Source organism: Oncorhynchus tshawytscha, unplaced genomic scaffold, assembly GCF_018296145.1.
Source record: "Oncorhynchus tshawytscha isolate Ot180627B unplaced genomic scaffold, Otsh_v2.0 Un_scaffold_530_pilon_pilon, whole genome shotgun sequence".
In the NCBI taxonomy this organism is placed as follows: domain Eukaryota; kingdom Metazoa; phylum Chordata; class Actinopteri; order Salmoniformes; family Salmonidae; genus Oncorhynchus; species Oncorhynchus tshawytscha.
The window spans coordinates 586,473-609,698 of record NW_024609811.1 but is presented as its reverse complement, the minus strand read 5'-3'; the positions used below and the strand labels follow the sequence as shown (position 1 = coordinate 609,698).

The 23,226-nt window shown below is 46.6% G+C and overlaps 1 protein-coding gene across 6 annotated transcripts in view; it reads right to left on the bottom strand.

Annotated features, from left to right (window-relative positions):
* The window catches only part of tubgcp4 (tubulin, gamma complex associated protein 4), a 45,086-nt gene that overhangs the window by 14,634 nt on the left and 7,226 nt on the right, over positions 1-23,226 (bottom strand). For 3 of the 6 annotated variants that reach the window (XM_042318612.1, XM_042318608.1, XM_042318613.1), the window contains exons 6-18: positions 22,527-22,606; positions 21,978-22,179; positions 21,217-21,382; positions 18,810-18,934; positions 18,561-18,611; positions 18,233-18,338; positions 17,740-17,847; positions 15,898-16,042; positions 5,208-5,385; positions 4,496-4,630; positions 4,060-4,176; positions 3,781-3,920; positions 91-172 (exon numbers count right to left, since the gene is read on the bottom strand). In XM_042318612.1, the coding sequence (XP_042174546.1) occupies positions 91-172; positions 3,781-3,920; positions 4,060-4,176; positions 4,496-4,630; positions 5,208-5,385; positions 15,898-16,042; positions 17,740-17,847; positions 18,233-18,338; positions 18,561-18,611; positions 18,810-18,934; positions 21,217-21,382; positions 21,978-22,179; positions 22,527-22,606 (1,635 nt within the window). The remainder of the gene's footprint in view (positions 1-90; positions 173-3,780; positions 3,921-4,059; positions 4,177-4,495; positions 4,631-5,207; positions 5,386-15,897; positions 16,043-17,739; positions 17,848-18,232; positions 18,339-18,560; positions 18,612-18,809; positions 18,935-21,216; positions 21,383-21,977; positions 22,180-22,526; positions 22,607-23,226) is intronic. The other 3 variants (XM_042318610.1, XM_042318611.1, XM_042318609.1) reach the window with 2 other exon arrangements.

Here is a 23,226-nt window from a genome sequence, read left to right as displayed (position 1 = left end):
TGATGGTAAGATTTGAATTCAAATGTTTGGACACTTAGTAACATTGTAAGATTGTATGGCAGAAGTGCATGTGTGTAAATGACTGCTTACATAACTATGTGACATACTTTCTCCATTTCTTCCAGACAGTCCAGATAGACTGGTGTCCATGCTGATGCTGAAAATGCCCAGGCTGTAGAGGGAACCAAAGTTAATCACACAGCTGTATAGGTTTTATTTGACTATTTTGAGACATATAGCTGCAGCCATAGCCTATAGGCTCATGTTTACATTGTATAGACAAAGCTACATGTGAGGACTGGACTAATTACCAGGCAGCAGAGCCAAAGCTCACTGTTATATTGGATTATTTTCTACAATTTCTTATTTATGTTAATATTCAATTATCTTAAGATTCTATAGAAATTATATTCATTAAATATAGTTTGTTTATACCTCATTCTGTTCTGTATAGGTCTACTTATTCTTAGACTGACAGATGGAGCAAACTGTTTTAAAGGAGGGAGGATTGTAGTGGGAGCACTGGGGTGTCAGGTGTGACAATGGCAAATGGTTTACAGGTCAGGTAGGAGGGGCGCTTAGCAGAATTTTGCTTAGGGCCCCAGGGAGGACGGGACCGGCTCTGTTCCCCACGATTGGTTAGGATTGGTAGAGGGGGTCGCATCATGTCAGGTCCCTACCTGCCCAGGGTGTAGTGTCATGTCAGGTCCCTATCTGCCCAGGGTGTAGTGTCATGTCAGGTCCCTATCTGCCCCCAGGGTGTAGTGTCCCCTGCCCAGGGTATAGTGTAGTGTCATGTCAGGTCCCTACCTGCCCAGGGTGTAGTGTAGTGTCATGTCAGGTCCCTACCTGCCCAGGGTGTAGTGTCATGTCAGGTCCCTACCTGCCCAGGGTGTGTGTCAGTGTCATGGGTGTAGGGTCAGGTCCCTATCTGCCCAGGGTGTAGTGTCATGTCAGGTCCCTATCTGCATAGGGTGTATGTCAGGTCCCTATCTGCCCAGGGTGTGTAGTGTCATGTCAGGTCCCTACCTGCCCAGGGTGTAGTGTAGTGTCATGTCAGGTCCCCACCTGCCCAGGGTGTAGTGTCCCCAGTGTCATGTCAGGTCAGGTCCCTACCTGCCCAGGGTATAGTGTAGTGTCATGTCAGGTCCCTACCTGCCCAGGGTGTAGTGTAGTGTCATGTGGTACCTGTGGGTCATGTCAGGTCCCTACCTGCCCAGGGTGTAGTGTGTCATGTCAGTGTCATGTCATGTCAGGTCCCTACCTGCCCAGGGTGTAGTGTCATGTCAGGTCCCTACCTGCCCAGGGTGTAGTGTCATGTCAGGTCCCTACCTGCCCAGGGTGTAGTGTAGTGTCATGTCAGGTCCCTACCTGCCTGCCCCCAAGGGTGTAGTGTAGTGTCATGTCCCTACCTGCCCAGGGTCAGGTAGTGTCCCTACCTGTCCAGGGTGTAGTGTGTGTCATGTCCCTACCTGCCCAGGGTGTAGTGTAGTGTCATGTCAGGTCCCCTATCTGCCCAGGGTGCAGTGTCATGTCAGGTCCCTACCTGCCCAGGGTGTAGTGTCATGTCAGGTCCCTACCTGCCCAGGGTGGAGTGTAGTGTCATGCCCAGGGTCAGGTCCCTACCTGCCCAGGGTGTAGTGTAGTGTCATGTCAGGTCCCTACCTGCCCAGGGTGTAGTGTCATGTCAGGTCCCTACCTGCCCAGGGTGTAGTGTAGTGTCATGTCAGGTCCCTACCTGCCCAGGGTGTAGTGTCATGTCAGTGTCATGTCCCTACCTGCCCAGGGTGTAGTGTGTCAGTGTCATGTCATGGGTCCCTACCTGCCCAGGGTGTAGTGTCATGTCAGGTCCCTACCTGCCCAGGGTGTAGTGTAGTGTCAGGTCCCTACCTGTCCCAGGGGTGTAGTGTAGTGTCATGTCAGGTCCCTACCTGCCCAGGGTGTGTAGTGTCATGTCAGGTCCCTACCTGCCCAGGGTGTAGTGTCATGTCAGGTCCCTACCTGCCCAGGGTGTAGTGTAGTGTCATGTCAGGTCCCTACCTGCCCAGGGTGTAGTGTAGTGTCATGTCAGGTCCCTACCTGCTACCTGCCCAGGGTGTAGTGTCAGTGTCATGTCAGGTCCCTACCTGCCCAGGGTGTAGTGTCATCCCTACCTGTGTCAGGTCCCTACCTGCCCAGGGTGTAGTGTCCCTAGTGTCAGTGTCCCCTACCTGCCCCCTACCTGCCCAGGGTGTAGTGTAGTGTCATGTCCCTACCTGCCCAGGGTGTAGTGTCAGGTCCCTAGTGTCATGTCCCCTACCTGCCCAGGGTGTAGTGTCATGTCATGTCCCTAGGGGTCCCTACCTGCCCAGGGTGTAGTGTAGTCATGTCCCTACCTGTCATGTCAGGTCCCTACCTGCCCAGGGTGTGTCAGTGTAGTGTCATGTCAGGTCCCTACCTGCCCAGGGTGCAGTGTAGTGTCATGTCAGGTCCCTACCTGCCCAGGGTGTAGTGTCATGTCAGGTCCCTACCTGCCCAGGGTGTAGTGTAGTGTGTCAGGTCCCTACCTGCCCAGGGTGTAGTGTAGTGTCATGTCAGGTCCCTACCTGCCCAGGGTGTAGTGTCATGTCAGGTCCCTACCTGCCCAGGGTGTAGTGTAGTGTCATGTCAGGTCCCTACCTGCCCAGGGTGTAGTGTAGTGTCATGCCCAGGGTCAGGTCCCTACCTGCCCAGGGTGTAGTGTAGTCAGTCAGGGTGTAGTGTCAGTGTCCCCTACCTGCCCAGGGTGTAGTGTAGTGTCATGTCCCTACCTGCCCAGGGTGTAGTGTAGTGTCAGGTCCCTACCTGCCCAGGGTGTAGTGTAGTGTCATGTCCCTCCCTACCTGCCCAGGGTGTAGTGTAGTGTCATGTCCCCTACCTGCCCAGGGTGTAGTGTAGTGTCATGTGTCATGTCTGTGTAGGTCCCTACCTGCCCAGGGTGTAGTGTAGTGTCATGTCCCTACCTGGGGTCCCTACCTGCCCAGGGTGTAGTGTAGTGTCATGTCAGGTCCCTACCTGCCCAGGGTGTAGTGTCATGTCAGGTCCCTACCTGCCCAGGGTGTAGTGTAGTGTCATGTCCCCTACCTGCCCAGGGTGTAGTGTAGTGTCAGTCCCTACCTGCCCAGGGTGTAGTGTAGTGTCATGGTCCCTACCTGCCCAGGGTGTAGTGTAGTCATGTCCCTATGCCCAGGGTGTCATGTCAGGTCCCTACCTGCCCAGGGTGTAGTGTAGTGTCATGTCAGGTCCCTACCTGCCCAGGGTGTAGTGTAGTGTCATGTCAGGTCCCTACCTGCCCAGGGTGTAGTGTAGTGTCAGTGTCATGGGTCAGGTCCCTACCTGCCCAGGGTGCAGTGTAGTGTCATGTCCCTACCTGCCCAGGGTGTGTAGTGTCATGGTCCCTACCTGCCCAGGGTGCAGTGTCAGTCCCTACCTTCCCAGGGTGTCAGGTCCCTACCTGCCCAGGGTGTAGTGTCAGGTCCCTACCTGCCCAGGGTGTAGTGTCCCCAGGGTGTAGTGTAGTGTCATGTCATGTCCCTACCTGCCCAGGGTGTAGTGTAGTGTAGTGTCATGTCAGGTCCCTACCTGCCCAGGGTGTAGTGTCATGTCATGTCAGGTCCCTACCTGCCCAGGGTGTAGTGTCGTGTCATGTCAGGTCCCTACCTGCCCAGGGTGTAGTGTCGTGTCAGGTCCCTACCTGCCCAGGGTGTACTGTCATGTCAGGTCCCTACCTGCCCAGGGTGTAGTGTCATGTCAGGTCCCTACCTGCCCAGGGTGCCTCCTGACTGGGTGTAGTACTTGTTGTAGTCCAGCCTGAGCAGCAGCTGAGCCAGGTCAGAGTTGATCTGGTGGTTTCTGACACCTGACAGGATCTTGAAGAGCAGGAAGGACTGACGACTGAAACCCTGAAATTACAGATGAAGTACTTCATTGTTTGCATTGGCCATTTAGCACCAAAGATTACAAGCAATTACTATAATATAGTAATATAGGTGTGACAATGGATGAAAGGTTATTGTTAGCAGTTCTAGCAGACAGCCTTACCTTGACCAAGATGTCCAGTTGGGCTGTTCCTCTCTCATCCAGCGGAGCCACGTTTTGGCTGACCAATGAGCAGAAGTTATGACACAGCTCCAGGATCTCATTCAGACAGTGGAACACCTGGGATAGGAGAGAAGACATTGGACAAAATTCAAAAATGAATGGGAAACCATAGCTAAGTGGTCATTCAAGGCTGAATCCTAATTTGACAGTGTTGTTATCCATGATTAGCACGCGCAATAACATGTTCAAGGTTGTCTTCATTTCAGTCTCGTTGTGCCATTGGCTGGTAAGTGGTTACCTTGTCAGGAACCATATCAAAGTGACATGGCAATCTGAACATCTGCATAACGTGACTGCAATAAAGAAGTTGTTGAAGTGGCCTTAAATTACTGCCACATTGTATTCACGTCAAATGCTTATAAATTGAGACGCTAACCGGCTTGAGCAGGATGAAGGACTGTGCTAGCAGGTTGCTAAGGAAGTGGTCGTGGGCCAGCCGGATGCTCTCAAAGTCTCTGGTGGAGTTGATCTGCTGCAGCAGCTGAGAGAACTGAGACTCCAGTACGTCCACCTGAGAGAGGAGGGAGGAGAGAGGAGGAGAGAGGAGGAGCAGCACAGCCATGTTAGAAATATGGCACCAACAACAAGGTCATTCATAGCCTGGTCATAGGAATAGATGTGTTGTCTTGCCAACTCCTATGACCACCTTTGAGCTGGCTATACAGATATGGGACCAGTTTTGAAAGAGGAGCAAAAACAAATGTGCATTGTAGTTGTAGAACAAAGAAAGGAATGCTTGTTTGCATTAGTATGGCCATGGTAAACTGAGTGTGGTGCATTGAGACTCTCAAATTTCCTCCCAAAGCTGAATATGGTAAAAAACAGGTAAACAGGTAAAAAAAACTATACAGTCTTGTCTTTACTACTGCTCTCTATTCTTAAAAACAGACCAGATGCACTGTACAGTACTTAGTCTTTGGATGTACAGATGACACGTGGTTGTGGTTCCGTGTGGCTCAGTTGGTAGAGTATGGCACTTGGAAAGCAAGGGTTCGATTCCCACGGGGGACAAGTATGAAAACGTATGCACACACTACTGTGACAGTGTCTGCTAAATGACACGTGTAATTTCCTGGAGATATAATCACCTGTAGGTAGTACTGCAGGTTGTCCACCAGGAAAGCCATGTGGTTACGTAGCCTCCACTTGACAGCGTCTGTCTGGTTGGATTTGAGGTGTTTCCTCTGCATCTGAAGAGCCCAGCAGTGCTGCAGCTCAGACTGCACCCGCCTCACACTCAGCAGGTAACGAAATATCACATTATACCTGGGAGACAGGACAGAGTCAGGGATATTACATTATACCTGGGAGACAGGACAGAGTCAGGGATATTACATTATACCTGGGAGACAGGACAGAGTCAGGGATATTACATTATACCTGGGAGACAGGACAGAGTCAGGGATATTACATTATACCTGGGAGACAGGACAGAGTCAGGGATATTACATTATACCTGGGAGACAGGACAGAGTCAGGACAGAGTCAGGGATATTACATTATACCTGGGAGACAGGACAGAGTCAGGACAGAGTCAGGGATATTACATTATACCTGGGAGACAGGACAGAGTCAGGGATATTACATTATACCTGGGAGACAGGACAGAGTCAGGGATATTACATTATACCTGGGAGACAGGACAGAGTCAGGGGGAGACAGGACAGAGTCATATACATTATACCTGGGAGACAGGACAGAGTCAGGGATATTACATTATACAGAGTCAGGGATATTACATTATACCTGGGAGACAGGACAGAGTCAGACAGTCAGGACCAGGGATATTAGTCAGGGATATTACATTATACCTGGGAGACAGGACAGAGTATTACATTATACCTGGAGAGACAGGACAGAGTCAGGGATATTACATTATACCTGGGAGACAGGACAGAGTCAGGGATATTACATTATACCTGGGAGACAGGACAGAGTCAGGGATATTACATTATACCTGGGAGACAGGACAGAGTCAGGGATATTACATTATACCTGGGAGACAGGACAGAGTCAGGATATTAGAGTCAGGACAGATATATTACATTATACCTGGGAGACAGGACAGAGTCAGGGATATTACATTATACCTGGGAGACAGGACAGAGTCAGGGATATTACATTATACCTGGGAGACAGGACAGAGTCAGGGATATTACATTATACCTGGGAGACAGGACAGAGTCAGGGATATTACATTATACCTGGGAGACAGGACAGAGTCAGGGATATCACATTATACCTGGGAGACAGGACAGAGTCAGGGATATTACATTATACCTGGGAGACAGGACAGAGTCAGGGATATCACATTATACCTGGGAGACAGGACAGAGTCAGGGATATTACATTATACCTGGGAGACAGGACAGAGTCAGGGATATTACATTATACCTGGGAGACAGGACAGAGTCAGGGATATTACATTATACCTGGGAGACAGGACAGAGTCAGGAGACAGATCAGGGATATTACATTATACCTGGGGACAGACAGGACAGAGTCAGGGATCATTATATTACATTATACCTGGGAGACAGGACAGAGTCAGGGATATTACATTATACCTGGGAGACAGGACAGAGTCAGGGATATTACATTATACCTGGGAGACAGGACAGAGTCAGGACAGAGTCAGGATATTACATTATACCTGGGAGACAGGACAGAGTCAGGATATTACATTATACCTGGGAGACAGGACAGAGTCAGGGATATTACATTATACCTGGGAGACAGGACAGAGTCAGGGACCTGGGAGAGGACAGAGTCAGGGATATTACATTATACCTGGGAGACAGGACAGAGTCAGGGATATTACATTATACCTGGGAGACAGGACAGAGACAGGACATTAGGGAGACAGGACAGAGTCAGGGATATTACATTATACCTGGGGAGACAGGACAGAGTCAGGACAGAGTCAGGGATATTACATTATACCTGGGAGACAGGACAGAGTCAGGGATATTACATTATACCTGGGAGACAGGACAGAGTCAGGGATATTACATTATACCTGGGAGACAGGACAGAGTCAGGGATATTACATTATACCTGGGAGACAGGACAGAGTCAGGGATATTACATTATACCTGGGAGACAGGACAGAGTCAGGATATTACATTATACCTGGGAGACAGGACAGAGTCAGGGATATTACATTATACCTGGGAGACAGGACAGAGTCAGGGATATTACATTATACCTGGGAGACAGGACAGAGTCAGGGATATTACATTATACCTGGGAGACAGGACAGAGTCAGGGATATTACATTATACCTGGGAGACAGGACAGAGTCAGGGATATTACATTATACCTGGGAGACAGGACAGGACAGAGGGATATTACATTATACCTGGGAGACAGGACAGAGTCAGGGATATTACATTATACCTGGGAGACAGGACAGAGTCAGGGATATTACATTATACCTGGGAGACAGGACAGAGTCAGGGATATTACATTATACCTGGGAGACAGGACAGAGTCAGGGATATTACATTATACCTGGGAGACAGGACAGAGTCACCATTATACCTGGGAGACAGGACAGAGTCAGGGATATTACATTATACCTGGGAGACAGGACAGAGTCAGGACATACATTATACCTGGGAGACATTATACCTGGGAGACAGGACAGAGTCAGGGATATTACATTATACCTGGGAGACAGGACAGAGTCAGGGATATTACATTATACCTGGGAGACAGGACAGAGTCAGGGATATTACATTATACCTGGGAGACAGGACAGAGTCAGGGATATTACATTATACCTGGGAGACAGGACAGAGTCAGGGATATTACATTATACCTGGGAGACAGGACAGAGTCAGGGATATTACATTATACCTGGGAGACAGGACAGAGTCAGGGATATTACATTATACCTGGGAGACAGGACAGAGTCAGTCAGGGATACATTACAGGATACCTGGGAGACAGGACAGAGTCAGTGAATATTACATTATACCTGGGAGACAGGACAGAGTCAGGGATATTACATTATACCTGGGAGACAGGACAGAGTCAGGGATATTACATTATACCTGGGAGACAGGACAGAGTCAGGGATATTACATTATACCTGGGAGACAGGACAGAGTCAGGGATATTACATTATACCTGGGAGACAGGACAGAGTCAGGGATATTACATTATACCTGGGAGACAGGACAGAGTCAGGAGATACCTGGGAGACAGGACAGAGTCAGGGATATTACATTATACCTGGGAGACAGGACAGAGTCAGTCAGGGATATGGATATTACATTATACCTGGGAGACAGGACAGAGTCAGGGATATTACATACATTATACCTGGGAGACAGGACAGAGTCAGGACATATTACACATTATACCTGGGAGACAGGACAGAGTCAGGACAGATATTACATTATACCTGGGAGACAGAACAGAGTCAGGACAGAGTCATATTACATTATACCTGGGGGACAGATACAGGGACAGTCAGGGATATTACATTATACCTGGGAGACAGGACAGAGTCAGGACATTATACCTGGGACAGGACAGAGTATACACATTATACCTGGGAGACAGGACAGAGTCGTGAATATTACATTATACCTGGGAGACAGGACACAGAGTCAGGGATAGGACATTATACCTGGGGGACAGAACAGAGTCAGGAATATTACATTATACCTACATTATACCTGGGAGACAGGACAGAGTCAGGGATATACCTGGGACATTATACCTGGGGGACAGGACAGAGTTACAGAGGGGATATTACATTATACCTGGGAGACAGAACAGGTCAGTGAAGTCATTATACAGGACAGAGTCACATTATACCTGGGAGACAGAACAGGGAGTCAGAGTGATATTACATTATACATTATACCTACATTATACCTGGGAGACAGAACAGGTCAGTGATATTACATTATACCTGGGAGACAGGACAGGTCAGGACAGATATCACATTATACCTGGGAGACAGGACAGAGTCAGGGATATTACATTATACCTGGGAGACAGGACAGAGTCAGGAGGATGTTACATTACCTACCTGGGAGACAGGACAGAGTCAGGGATATCACATTATACCTGGGAGACAGGACAGAGTACATTATACCTGGGAGACAGGACAGAGTCAGGGATATTACATTATACCTGGGGAGACAGGACAGAGTCAGGACAGAGTCAGGGATATCACATTATACCTACATTATACCTGGGGAGACAGGACAGAGTCAGGGATATTACATTATACCTGGGAGACAGGACAGAGTCAGGAGACATATCACATTATACCTGGGAGACAGAGACAGAGTCAGGGATATTACATTATACCTGGGGAGACAGGACAGGAGTCAGTCAGGATATTACATTATACCTGGGAGACAGGACAGAGTCAGGGATATTACATTATACCTGGGAGACAGGACAGAGTCAGGACAGAGTCAGGGATATTACATTATACCTGGGAGACAGGACAGAGTCAGGGATATTACATTATACCTGGGAGACAGGACAGAGTCAGGGATATTACATTATACCTGGGAGACAGGACAGAGTCAGGACATTATACAGGGATATCAGGGACATTATACCTGGGAGACAGGACAGAGTCAGGGATATTACATTATACCTGGAGACAGGACAGAGTCAGGGATATTACATTATACCTGGGAGACAGGACAGGATATTACATTATACCTGGGAGACAGGACAGAGTCAGGGATATTACATTATACCTGGGAGACAGGACAGAGTCAGGATATTACATTATACCTGGGAGACAGGACAGAGTCAGGGATATTACATTATACCTGGGAGACAGGACAGAGTCAGGGATATACCTGGGAGACAGGACAGAGTCAGGGATATTACATTATACCTGGGAGACAGGACAGAGTCAGGGATATCACATTATACCTGGGAGACAGGACAGAGTCAGGATATTACATTATACCTGGGAGACAGGACAGAGTCAGGGATATTACATTATACCTGGGAGACAGGACAGAGTCAGGGATATATTATACCTGGGAGACAGGACAGAGTCAGGGATATTACATTATACCTGGGAGACAGGACAGAGTCAGGGATATTACATTATACCTGGGAGACAGGACAGAGTCAGGGATATTACATTATACCTGGGAGACAGGACAGGGTCAGGACAGAGTCAGGGATATTACATTATACCTGGGAGACAGGACAGAGTCAGGACAGAGTCAGGGATATTACATTATACCTGGGAGACAGGACAGAGTCAGGACAGAGTCAGGGATATTACATTATACCTGGGAGACAGGACAGAGTCAGGGATATTACATTATACCTGGGAGACAGGACAGAGTCAGGGATATTACATTATACCTGGGAGACAGGACAGAGTCAGTGGATATTACATTATACCTGGGAGACAGGACAGAGTCAGGAATATATTACATTATACCTGGGAGACAGAACAGAGTCATACCTGTGGATATTACATTATACCTGGGAGACAGAACAGAGTCGGAATATTATACCTGGGACATTATACCTGGGAGACAGGACAGAGTCAGGGATATTACATTATACCTGGGAGACAGGACAGAGTCAGGGATATTACATTATACCTGGGAGACAGGACAGAGTCAGGGATTTATACCTGGGAGACAGGACAGAGTCAGGGATATCACATTATACCTGGGAGACAGGACAGAGTCAGGGATATTACATTATACCTGGGAGACAGGACAGAGTCAGGGATATTACATTATACCTGGGAGACAGGACAGAGTCAGGGATATTACATTATACCTGGGAGACAGGACAGAGTCAGGGATATTACATTATACCTGGGAGACAGGACAGAGTCAGGACAGAGTCAGGGATATTACATTATACCTGGGAGACAGGACAGAGTCAGGGATATTACATTATACCTGGGAGACAGGACAGAGTCAGGGATATTACATTATACCTGGGAGACAGGACAGAGTCAGGGATATTACATTATACCTGGGAGACAGGACAGAGTCAGGGATATTACATTATACCTGGGAGACAGGACAGAGTCATGGATATTACATTATACCTGGGAGACAGGACAGAGTCAGGGATATTACATTATACCTGGGAGACAGACAGGACAGAGTCAGGGAATTACATTATACCTGGGAGACAGGACAGAGTCTAGGGATATTACATTATACCTGGGAGACAGGACAGAGTCAGGGATATTACATTATACCTGGGAGACAGGACAGAGTCAGGGATATTACATTATACCTGGGAGACAGGACAGAGTCAGGACAGAGTCAGGGATATTACATTATACCTGGGGAGACAGGACAGAGTCAGGGATATTACATTATACCTGGGGACAGACAGGACAGAGTCAGGGATATTACATTATACCTGGGAGACAGGACAGAGTCAGGGATATTACATTATACCTGGGAGACAGGACAGAGTCAGGGATATTACATTATACCTGGGAGACAGGACAGAGTCAGGACAGAGTCAGGACAGAGTCAGGGATATTACATTATACCTGGGAGACAGGACAGAGTCAGGGATATTACATTATACCTGGGAGACAGGACAGAGTCAGGGATATTACATTATACCTGGGAGACAGGACAGAGTCAGGGATATTACATTATACCTGGGAGACAGGACAGAGTCAGGGATATTACATTATACCTGGGAGACAGGACAGAGTCAGGGATATCACATTATACCTGGGAGACAGACACAGAGTCAGGGATATTACATTATACCTGGGAGACAGGACAGAGTCAGGGATATTACATTATACCTGGGGGACAGGACAGAGTCAGGGATATTACATTATACCTGGGAGACAGGACAGAGTCAGGGATATTACATTATACCTGGGAGACAGGACAGAGTCAGGGATATTACATTATACCTGGGAGACAGGACAGAGTCAGGGATATTACATTATACCTGGGAGACAGGACAGAGTCAGGGATATTACATTATACCTGGGAGACAGGACAGAGTCAGGGATATTACATTATACCTGGGGGACAGGACAGAGTCAGGGATATTACATTATACCTGGGAGACAGGAAATAGTCAGGGATATTACATTATACCTGGGAGACAGGACAGAGTCAGGGCAGAGTCAGGAATATTACATTATACCTGGGAGACAGAACACGGTCGTGAATATTACATTATACCTGGGGGACAGGACACGGTCGTGAATATTACATTATACCTGGGAGACAGAACACGGTCGTGAATATTACATTATACCTGGGGGACAGAACACGGTCGTGAATATTACATTATACCTGGGAGACAGAACACGGTCGTGAATATTACATTATACCTACATTATACCTGGGAGACAGAACACGGTCGTGAATATTACATTATACCTGGGAGACAGAACACGGTCGTGAATATTACATTATACCTGGGAGACAGAACACGGTCGTGAATATTACATTATACCTGGGAGACAGAACACGGTCGTGAATGTTACATTATACCTACATTATACCTGGGAGACAGAACACGGTCGTGAATGTTACATTATACCTGGGGACAGGACACCTGGTCGTGAATATTACATTATACCTGGGGACAGGACACGGAATATTACATTATACCTGGGGGACAGACATGTTATATTACATTATACCTGGGAGACAGGACACGATATACCTGGGGGACAGAACACGGTCGTGAATATTACATTATACCTGGGGGACAGGACACGGTCGTGAATATTACATTATACCTGGGAGACAGGACACGGTCGTGAATATTACATTATACCTGGGAGACAGAACACGGTCGTGAATGTTACATTATACCTAAATCAAATCAAATTTTATTTGTCACATACACATGGTTAGCAGATGTTAATGCGAGTGTAGCGAAATGCTTGTCCTTCTAGTTCCGACAATGCAGTAATAACCAACAAGTAATCTAACTAACAATTCCAAAACTACTGTCTTATACACAGTGTAAGGGGATAAAGAATATGTACATAAGGATATATGAATGAGTGATGGTACAGAGCAGCATAGGCAAGATACAGTAGATGGTATCGAGTACAGTATATACATATGAGATGAGTATGTAAACAAAGTGGCATAGTTAAAGTGGCTAGTGATACATGTATGACATAAGGATGCAGTCGATGATATAGAGTACAGTATATACGTATGCATATGAGATGAATAATGTAGGGTAAGTAACATTATATAAGGTAGCATTGTTTAAAGTGGCTAGTGATATATTTACATCATTTCCCATCAATTCCCATTATTAAAGTGGCTGGAGTTGAGTCAGTGTCAGTGTGTTGGCAGCAGCCACTCAATGTTAGTGGTGGCTGTTTAACAGTCTGATGGCCTTGAGATAGAAGCTGTTTTTCAGTCTCTCGGTCCCAGCTTTGATGCACCTGTACTGACCTCGCCTTCTGGATGATAGCAGGGTGAACAGGCAGTGGCTCGGTTGATGTCCTTGATGATCTTTATGGCCTTCCTGTAACATCGGGTGGTGTAGGTGTCCTGGAGGGCAGGTAGTTTGCCCCCGGTGATGCGTTGTGCAGACCTCACTACCCTCTGGAGAGCCTTACGGTTGTGGGCGGAGCAGTTGCCGTACCAGGCGGTGATACAGCCCGACAGGATGCTCTCGATTGTGCATCTGTAGAAGTTTGTGAGTGCTTTTGGTGACAAGCCAAATTTCTTCAGCCTCCTGAGGTTGAAGAGGCGCTGCTGCGCCTTCTTCACGATGCTGTCTGTGTGAGTGGACCAATTCAGTTTGTCTGTGATGTGTATGCCGAGGAACTTAAAACTTGCTACCCTCTCCACTACTGTTCCATCGATGTGGATAGGGGGGTGTTCCCTCTGCTGTTTCCTGAAGTCCACAATCATCTCCTTAGTTTTGTTGACGTTGAGTGTGACACCCCTTTGCCTCCAGTGGTTATATACACTCACTGACCAGTGTATTAGGTATACCCATCTAGTACTGGGTCAGATACCCCTTTGCCTCCAGTGGTTATATACACTCACTGACCAGTGTATTAGGTATACCCATCTAGTACTGGGTCAGACACCCCTTTGCCTCCAGTGGTTATATACACTCACTGACCAGTGTATTAGGTATACCCATCTAGTACTGGGTCAGACACCCCTTTGCCTCCAGTGGTTATATACACTCACTGACCAGTGTATTAGGTATACCCATCTAGTACTGGGTCAGACACCCCTTTGCCTCCAGTGGTTATATACACTCACTGGCCAGTGTATTAGGTATACCCATCTAGTACTGGGTCAGACACCCCTTTGCCTCCAGTGGTTATATACACTCACTGACCAGTGTATTAGGTATACCCATCTAGTACTGGGTCAGACACCCCTTTGCCTCCAGTGGTTATATACACTCACTGACCAGTGTATTAGGTATACCCATCTAGTACTGGGTCAGACACCCCTTTGCCTCCAGAACAGCCAGAATTCACTTTTTTAGTTAATAACCAAATACAGACCTAAGAATCAACAACTTACAGATGCACACAATCAACGACTACATCTCCTCTGTCCAGACCCGCATGCTCACACCCCCATCCACAGTGCATTGTTGTTTACCACATGGCCTGAAACAGCACCGTAGCCAGTGGGCAGGCCATCACCAACACTGGACAATATTTCAATATTTCAATAATAAATCATTACATTTTTCCAAGATGAGTTATGAGCCTGAATTCTATGGGGAATGGATTCTACAAGCCGGAAATGTTCCACAGGGATGTTGTTCCATGCTGACATGATGGCACCACGCAGTTACTGCAGATTGGCTATGGTCTACCAGCATCCATCGGACTGTACCATTGACACCAGGCAGGATGGGTTCCATGGACTCATCCTACATCTGCCATCAATGATGCAACAGGACACGGATTCGTTGGACCAGGCAATGTTTTTCCACTCCTCAACAGTCCAGTGTTGGTGATGGCCTGCCCACTGGACCCGCTTCTTCTTGTTTGTACCTGTTAGGAGTAGAACCCAGTGTGGTCGTCTGATGCAATAGCCCATCTGTGACAAAGGTTGGCGAGTTCTGCGTTGCGAGAAGCCGTACTGCAGACCACTGTTGTACTGCGCCGTTATTTGCCTGTTTGTGGCCCAACTGTTAGATTGCATGATTCTTACCATTCTCCTTCAACCTCTCATCAACGAGCGGTTTTTGCCCACAGGACTGACGCTGACTGGATGGTTTTTGTTTGTCACACCATTCTCTGTAAACCCTAGACACTATTATGCGTGAAAAGCCCAGGAGGGCAGCCGTTTGTGAGACACTGGATCCGGGACGCCTGGCAGCGACGATCATACCAGTCACTTAGGTCAGTCATTTTGCCCATTCTCACGTTCAACCGAACAGTAACTGAATGCCTCAATGCCTGTCTACCTGCATTATATAGCAAGCCACAGACTCACTGTCTGTAGGGAGATCCATTTTCGTGAACGGGGTGGTGTACCTAATAAACTGGGAGTGTAATGTTAAAATATTCCATTGTCTGTTTGCACAAACATTTGCTAATGGATATCACTTCATGTTAAAGGTAGAGTCAGCAATGCACAAAGTAAAAAGCAATATTGTGTCGATTTCCACAACTACTAAGAGCATTGAAGCATGAGGCTAAACTTCTCCATTGTTACGGGTCCTGCGGCGATCACATTGGGCCCTGGTCAAAAGTAGTGCACTATATAGGGAATAAGGGACCATTTGGGAGGCAGACGTTGCCTGCTGTACAATACTCACTTCTCCAGAACGGCAGGGGTGAAGAGGATGTGCAGGGGCCACTGGACCTTGTAGGCCAAGCCCAGAGCAGCCCAGCCCGTAGGGGGCACCTCCCTGGGGGAGGACTCCTGTGGGGGAGTGGCCCCTTCCCTGGTCCCTGTGGCATCTGAGAACACAATCATACCGTTAACCACAGGATGGCTCCACACCAGAGTATGTCAGGAGAGTTGAGCGGTTTGAAATCTCACTCATGGAACAGTCTTAGTTAACCACTCTGCTGCTCAACATCCTTCCTCCTGCTCTGCTAAAAAAATATTTTTAAAACGCTCACAGGAACAAACAAATAAAACTGCTGCTCCAAATTCACCCCATTCATTTTTTGGTTAAAAAGAATTTAACAAACACCCCATATACTTTTGTGACTATGTACCATTTGTTTTTGAAGTAGGCTGTCATAAGAAGGTTCAACATAGGCTACTAAACAAGCACCTACCTAGGTGATAGGTTGTGGCCACTGTGTTAAAAACAAGTAGCTTTTTCTCTAATCGATTGATGATCAGATACGTCAGTTGTAACTGGTTCTGTTGAACTCAAATTTAACACTTGATAGACAACTTTAGTAATGTTACAAACTTAGACTATTTTTTAACAATAGCCTATATAGAAACCAAAACGTCTCTGGTGCTGCTGCATGGCCCCATTGGTTGTCTTGTCATCAATTATACAGCCTGTGACAGATTTCGTGGTCGACTCATATCATCTCTGCGCATTAGTGGTGGGGTAGGCTAAATAAATACAACAGAACAGACCTTAATAAAAGAATGGTGATGAAGGAAATTAAAAATGGTGGACAGAGCATGGCCTGAGGTCGTGGTTGAACAGTACCGGAGCGCAATTGGGAGAGAAGGCCAACGATCCTACATTTTTTTAAATGAATTTATTATTATTTGTATTTTATTTTTTTGTTATTCAGCCAAATAACACACACTCCATTCCTCTCTCCACATCCTCTGATCCACTCCATCACATTGTTCACAAGATGGCACACACTGGGTAGAAGACATAGAAGAATGGACCATCACAAATAGCACCCTATTCCCTATGAAGAGCACTACTTTGACCAGAACTTTTTGAAGAATAGTGCACTATTATGTGGATTAGGGTGCCAAGTTCAACAGCCTTCTTTTCTCGTCTGCTTTTAAAAAGATACCAGGTGACTTCCCAGTACACATCCATCAGATTGCCTTCTCTCATCTGGTGTTCCCAGGTTATAGCAGGAGAGATGAGGGAGAGATGACCAAGACAGGCATGCATATACTGTCTTACAGTTAGCCACCAGATGGCAGCAACTGGTTACAAGAAAATATACTGGAGCATACAGCCACCGGTCCCAATATGTTCCTTACCCCTTCCCCTTGGCCCTGACCTTTCCATGTTTACAGATCTGAATGGTATAAAAAGGTATAAGAAGTGTCATGGTGGACCTTCCGCCATATTACAGATCTGCAAACATGGAAGAGTAAGTTAGGGCCATGGGGTAGTAGAGAGCAGACCTGTGTTCAAATACTATTTAGGGTATTTCAATTACTTTCAAAAGACATTTCAAAGTACATTTTTCTTTGAAAATACAACTAGCTGAATATTGGAATGCATTTGGAAATACACTTAATGTATTGGCATGTATTATAAATTACACTAAAAATAAGTATTTCAAAAACAAATACTCAAATAAACAGGGAGATCCAGGTCTAGTAGGGAGTGAAAAGAGAACTCTAAGCAGCTCTAGTTAAACATACAGTTAGATTTCCTAGAATCCTAGTAGAGGGTTTCTGCTCCAATGAAAAGCCACTCTGAGGAACAAACCTTTGCTCTCCTTCCCCTGGTAGTCGATGGTGAGGTGCAGGAGAGGCAGGAGGTTGTCGTCGTCCAACAACACCTTGTGGGCAGCCTGCTGAAAGGCCACATTTACATCTGTGGAAGAAGGGGTGGAGAAAACAGCCACTGTTAGATCCAAAGAATGACTGCCAAACACATGAACCTGTTCATATTCTTCTGTACGGCATCCTTCCTTCCTTCCTTGGAATAACAACAATCAGAAATGACTGGGTTGGTGAAAGATATTTACTGGAACCCCTACTTTGACCTAGCCACAGTGTTAGATCAGTGATCACTTCAAGAAAGGGAGGAAGTTAGGATCCAGTTTAAACTGCATGTTTAAGTATTTCAACAGGACCATGGTTTGTGATTCAATAAAGGGGGAATTTTCCATAAGATGAAGTAGGCCCTTAGGAGGTAGAATGCACTATCAAGTTTAGATGTCTGTTAGAGTAAACTGATCCTGGATCTGTAAACATACCGTGTTCAGTGACAGCTGTGGGCGGGGTCTTGAGCATGTGCTGAGCGTGGTCAATGAACACCTGGTACAGCTCACCACGGCCCAACAGGTAAAAGTCCTTTATGATCTACAGGGAAAGAGACGGGTGTGTTTGAGGGGTCAGCTTTAACAAGGCGAGGCACAGAATCACTCATCTTGATCACATAAGGAGTAGTTATTTGAGATGCAAGGGGATTTGTAGATAAGTGATTCTCAGCAGTCTGACAGCAATGTAGTCGAGCTCAAACATGACCACTAACAATCTGAAATCAACTGTAAACTGTCACAGCTAGATAGTCCAAATACAAACCTTCAGTTGCCCCAGGAGATCAGATTCCTCCACCATTAATGTCCACAGGTGCTGCAAATAGAAGGATACATTCATTCACCAACTGTTGATTGGATTCACATACCGACGACTAATGTATGGAGTTATTGAGATGAATATGGCCCTAATATCAACTGTATAGAACAGGCCCTTTTTGTCCAGCTGATAGTGGGAAGTTGCAGCAGACGTTACAAACACATTTCCTCAGATATGTTGAAGTGCGAAGCCCACCTCTGCCACGGTGCTGCGGATGCCGTCTATGAGGTTCTCAAAGTCCACTAGGCTGAAGAGGGGCTGCTGTTTGAGACGGTGCAGCTCTGTTGCAAACATGTCCTCCTGGTGCTTCAGTATAGAGCCTGGACACAAACACACACAGAGGGAGGAAAACATGATGCATCAAATGTTCCAAAATCTTTCATTCCAAGTTGAACGTGGCTCTCCTGAAGTGATATTGTCCCAATATGTCACATTGAAGTAGTGCTCGGCAAGATAGTTTGGTGATTTCTTTGTTGTTGAAGTTTTTAGAGAAGCGTAGCAACCAAAGCAAACCAATTTAGGACCACTATTGTTTTCACTATATATTTTACCTCTTGGGGATGTTATTCGAAAACATAATGTTAACTTTCACTGCTATGCGGATGACACACAGCTGTACATTTCAATGAAACATGGTGAAGCCCCAAAATTGCCCTCGCTAGAAGCATGTGTTTCAGACATAAGGAAGTGGATGGCTGCAAACTTTCTACTATTAAACTCAGACAAAACAGAGATGCTTGTTCTAGGTCCCAAGAAACAAAGAGATCTTCTGTTGAATCTGACAATTAATCTTAAAGGTTGTACAGTCGTCTCAAATAAAAGTGTGAAGGACCTTGGCGTTACTCTGGACCCTGATCTCTCTTTTGAAGAACATATCAAGACCATTTCAAGGACAGCTTTTTTCCATCTACGTAACATTGCAAAAATCTGAAACTTTCTGTCCAAAAATGATGCAGAAAAATTAATCCATGCTTTTGTCACTTCTAGGTTAGACTACTGCAATCCTCTACTTTCCGGCTACCCGGATAAAGCACTAAATAAACTTCAGTTAGTGCTAAATACGGCTGCTAGAATCCTGACTAGAACCAAAAAATTTGATCATATTACTCCAGTGCTAGCCTCTCTACACTGGCTTCCTGTCAAAGCAAGGGCTGATTTCAAGGTTTTACTGCTAACCTACAAAGCATTACATGGGCTTGCTCCTACCTATCTCTCTGATTTGGTCCTGCCGTACATACCTACACGTACGCTACGGTCACAAGACGCAGGCCTCCTAATTGTCCCTAGAATTTCTAAGCAAACAGCTGGAGGCAGGGCTTTCTCCTATAGAGCTCCATTTTTATGGAACGGTCTGCCTACCCATGTCAGAGACGCAAACTCGGTCTCAACCTTTAAGTCTTTACTGAAGACTCATCTCTTCAGTGGGTCATATGATTGAGTGTAGTCTGGCCCAGGAGTGGGAAGGTGAACGGAAAGGCTCTGGAGCAACGAACTGCCCTTGCTGTCTCTGCCTGGCCGGTTCCCCTCTTTCCACTGGGATTCTCTGCCTCTAACCCTATTACAGGGGCTGAGTCACTGGCTTACTGGGGCTCTCTCATGCCGTCCCTGGAAGGGGTGCGTCACCTGAGTGGGTTGATTCACTGTTGTGGTCATCCTGTCTGGGTTGGCACCCCCCCCCTTGGGTTGTGCCGTGGCGGAGATCTTTGTGGGCTATACTCGGCCCTGTCTCAGGATGGTAAGTTGGTGGTTGAAGATATCCCTTTAGTGGTGTGGGGGCTGTGCTTTGGCAAAGTGGGTGGGGTTATATCCTTCATGTTTGGCCCTGTCCGGGGGTGTCCTCGGATGGGGCCACAGTGTCTCCTGACCCCTCCTGTCTCAGCCTCCAGTATTTATGCTGCAGTACTTTATGTGTCGGGGGGCTAGGGTCAGTTTGTTATATCTGGAGTACTTCTCCTGTCCTATTCGGTGTCCTGTGTGAATCTAAGTGTGCATTCTCTAATTCTCTCCTTCTCTCTTGCTTTCTCTCTCTCTGAGGACCTGAGCCCTAGGACCATGCCCCAGGACTACCTGACATGATGACTCCTTGCTGTCCCCAGTCCACCTGGCCATGCTGCTGCTCCAGTTTCAACTGTTCTGCCTTATTATTATTCGACCATGCTGGTCATTTATGAACATTTGAACATCTTGGCCATGTTCTGTTATAATCTCCACCCGGCACAGCCAGAAGAGGACTGGCCACCCCACATAGCCTGGTTCCTCTCTAGGTTTCTTCCTAGGTTTTGGCCTTTCTAGGGAGTGTTTCCTAGCCACCGTGCTTCTACACCTGCATTGCTTGCTGTTTGGGGTTTTAGGCTGGGTTTCTGTACAGCACTTTGAGATATCAGCTGATGTACGAAGGGCTATATAAATAAATTTGATTTGAAATAGATGCCAAAATCAGCAATAATACTAATGGTGCTTACCTGAGTGAGGGTGAAAAGACAGAAAACGCCCCCTTTCTCCTCCCTCTACTGTTTCCCTACTGTAGCTAAATCATTAACAAGTCAACGTGAAACGTAGCTACAGCTAATAACAAAGGTACATGTGTGGACCAGGTTCTCACCAGCTCTGGACGGGCTGTGGTTGTGGTTCTCAAACATCTGGACGGACTCCCCCACGAAGAGGATCTTCTCAGCCACGCGGATGGGGACGTAGGAGGGCAGCATCTCAGCCCGCAGAGAGAACTGCTGCAGGGACGGAGCCAGCATGTTCTCTTCCTCTATCAGCCTCTACAACGGAATACAGACAACAGCATCGTTCATTAGGGAACACAATGGAAAACATTTTCAAACAGAAAACCAAAATGAGCATGTCTTATTGGACCAGTCTGGGTACTCACTCCCTGTTTCAGTTAGTTTTTCCCTGCTTTGTGCATTATGAAAATGACCCAAATCAGCCGCCTGAAACTGACTGGAAGTACATACAGACTTTTAGATCTTATCCATCCTACAATCTTTACTCTAACAGTAGTGGTGCAAGCTTTACACTAACGCAAGCACTTCAAATCCAAGTGGACAGATAAAGTGCCAAGGTATGAAGTAGGATGAAATTACCCATAGACACTGATCTTAGGTCAGTTTTGCCTCCCCACCCGATATTTAAGTTTAGGATTTTGGGGAAGATATAAACTGAACCTGAAGCTGTGCCTAAGGGCAACTTCTACCCGCCATCTCACTAGATTCTGTAGTTCTCTCAGCTGGAAACATGGATGCAATTGACAATAGATACTGATCTAGAATCAGTTTTTCCTCTTACCTTAGATCAGCCAGTTAAGATTTGAGGAAGATATAAGCTGATCCTGAATCTTAGCATAAGGGCTCTCACCAGGTCCTGTAGTTCTTTCAGCTGTTTACCGCTGAGGCCTCCAATCCCCAGGTCCTCCTCGTCCTCCTCCTGGTTGGCGGCAGCCCCTCCAGCGCTGGGCCCCTGCTTCACATAGAACTCCTCACTCTGGTCCAGCAGCAGACCGTGCAGCATCCACGCCGCCAGCTGCTTGTACATCACTCCGTGGCACACCGCCAGGATCCTGAGTAGACAGACAGAAGAGAGATCCTTTATGTTGTGTTGCCCTAAGAAACACCAGCCAGGTATCAGTATAGATTCAAGTGTTTATGTGTAGGAGGGGATGACATGTGTCATGGGAATAATTTATCCAGGGGAGAAATAACGAATTTTTAAAAAATACACGCCCCGGGATCTTAACCCCTTCAGGTTTTGCCTGGAAATATGGCTTGCATATTTCACTTTGCAGCATCAGTTTCAGGATGACATCACACATGCAGCATAGATCCAAGTAATAGCATAAAACATGCATAAAGCTTCTATAAGAGGCTAACTTCACATTTGATTGAAAAAGTTGTGGCCGTAACTTACTTCTCCAGGGCCATGCGAACAGGGGGCAGACCTCCACAGCTGTGCTTGTACACCGTCTCCAGGATCTGACAGCCGTGGATCTAATTAGAACAGACAGGATATGACCTCATTTCCATATTCCACACTAATTGATTCAACTGTGCCTACCCATGATGCACTCTGCTCTGAGCGCTGTGACAACGTTGTGCCCCTGTACCACAGCAGCCACCATGATGAACTTTAAATTGGGAGAAAGATGGTATTGTTACAGAAAAATTCTAAACTAAGTCACATTAGAAATGTGTTGACCTTTGAGAACACAAATAGTTTTTGGAGAGCGCTATGGGTGTATGAAAAGTGCTTTATGAGCGTCTTAAATCATTTCCTCCAAAGTAATTGTGTTTGTGTGATTTCTCAGTCATATCAGAAGGAGAGTGAATACTTGTCTCCAATGTAATGCCCTTATCTTCTGGGACTATTGTCTTGTCTCCACTGTAATGCCCTCACCTTCTGGGACTGTATTGTCTCGTCTCCATTGTAATGCCCTCACCTTCTCGGTCTATTGTCTTGTCTCCATTGTAATGCCCTTACCTTCTGGGACTGTATTGTCTCCATTGTAATGCCCTTACCTTCTGGGGCTTTATTGTCTCCATTGTAATGCCCTTACCTTCTGGGGCTTTATTGTCTCCATTGTAATGCCCTTACCTTCTGGGGCTTTATT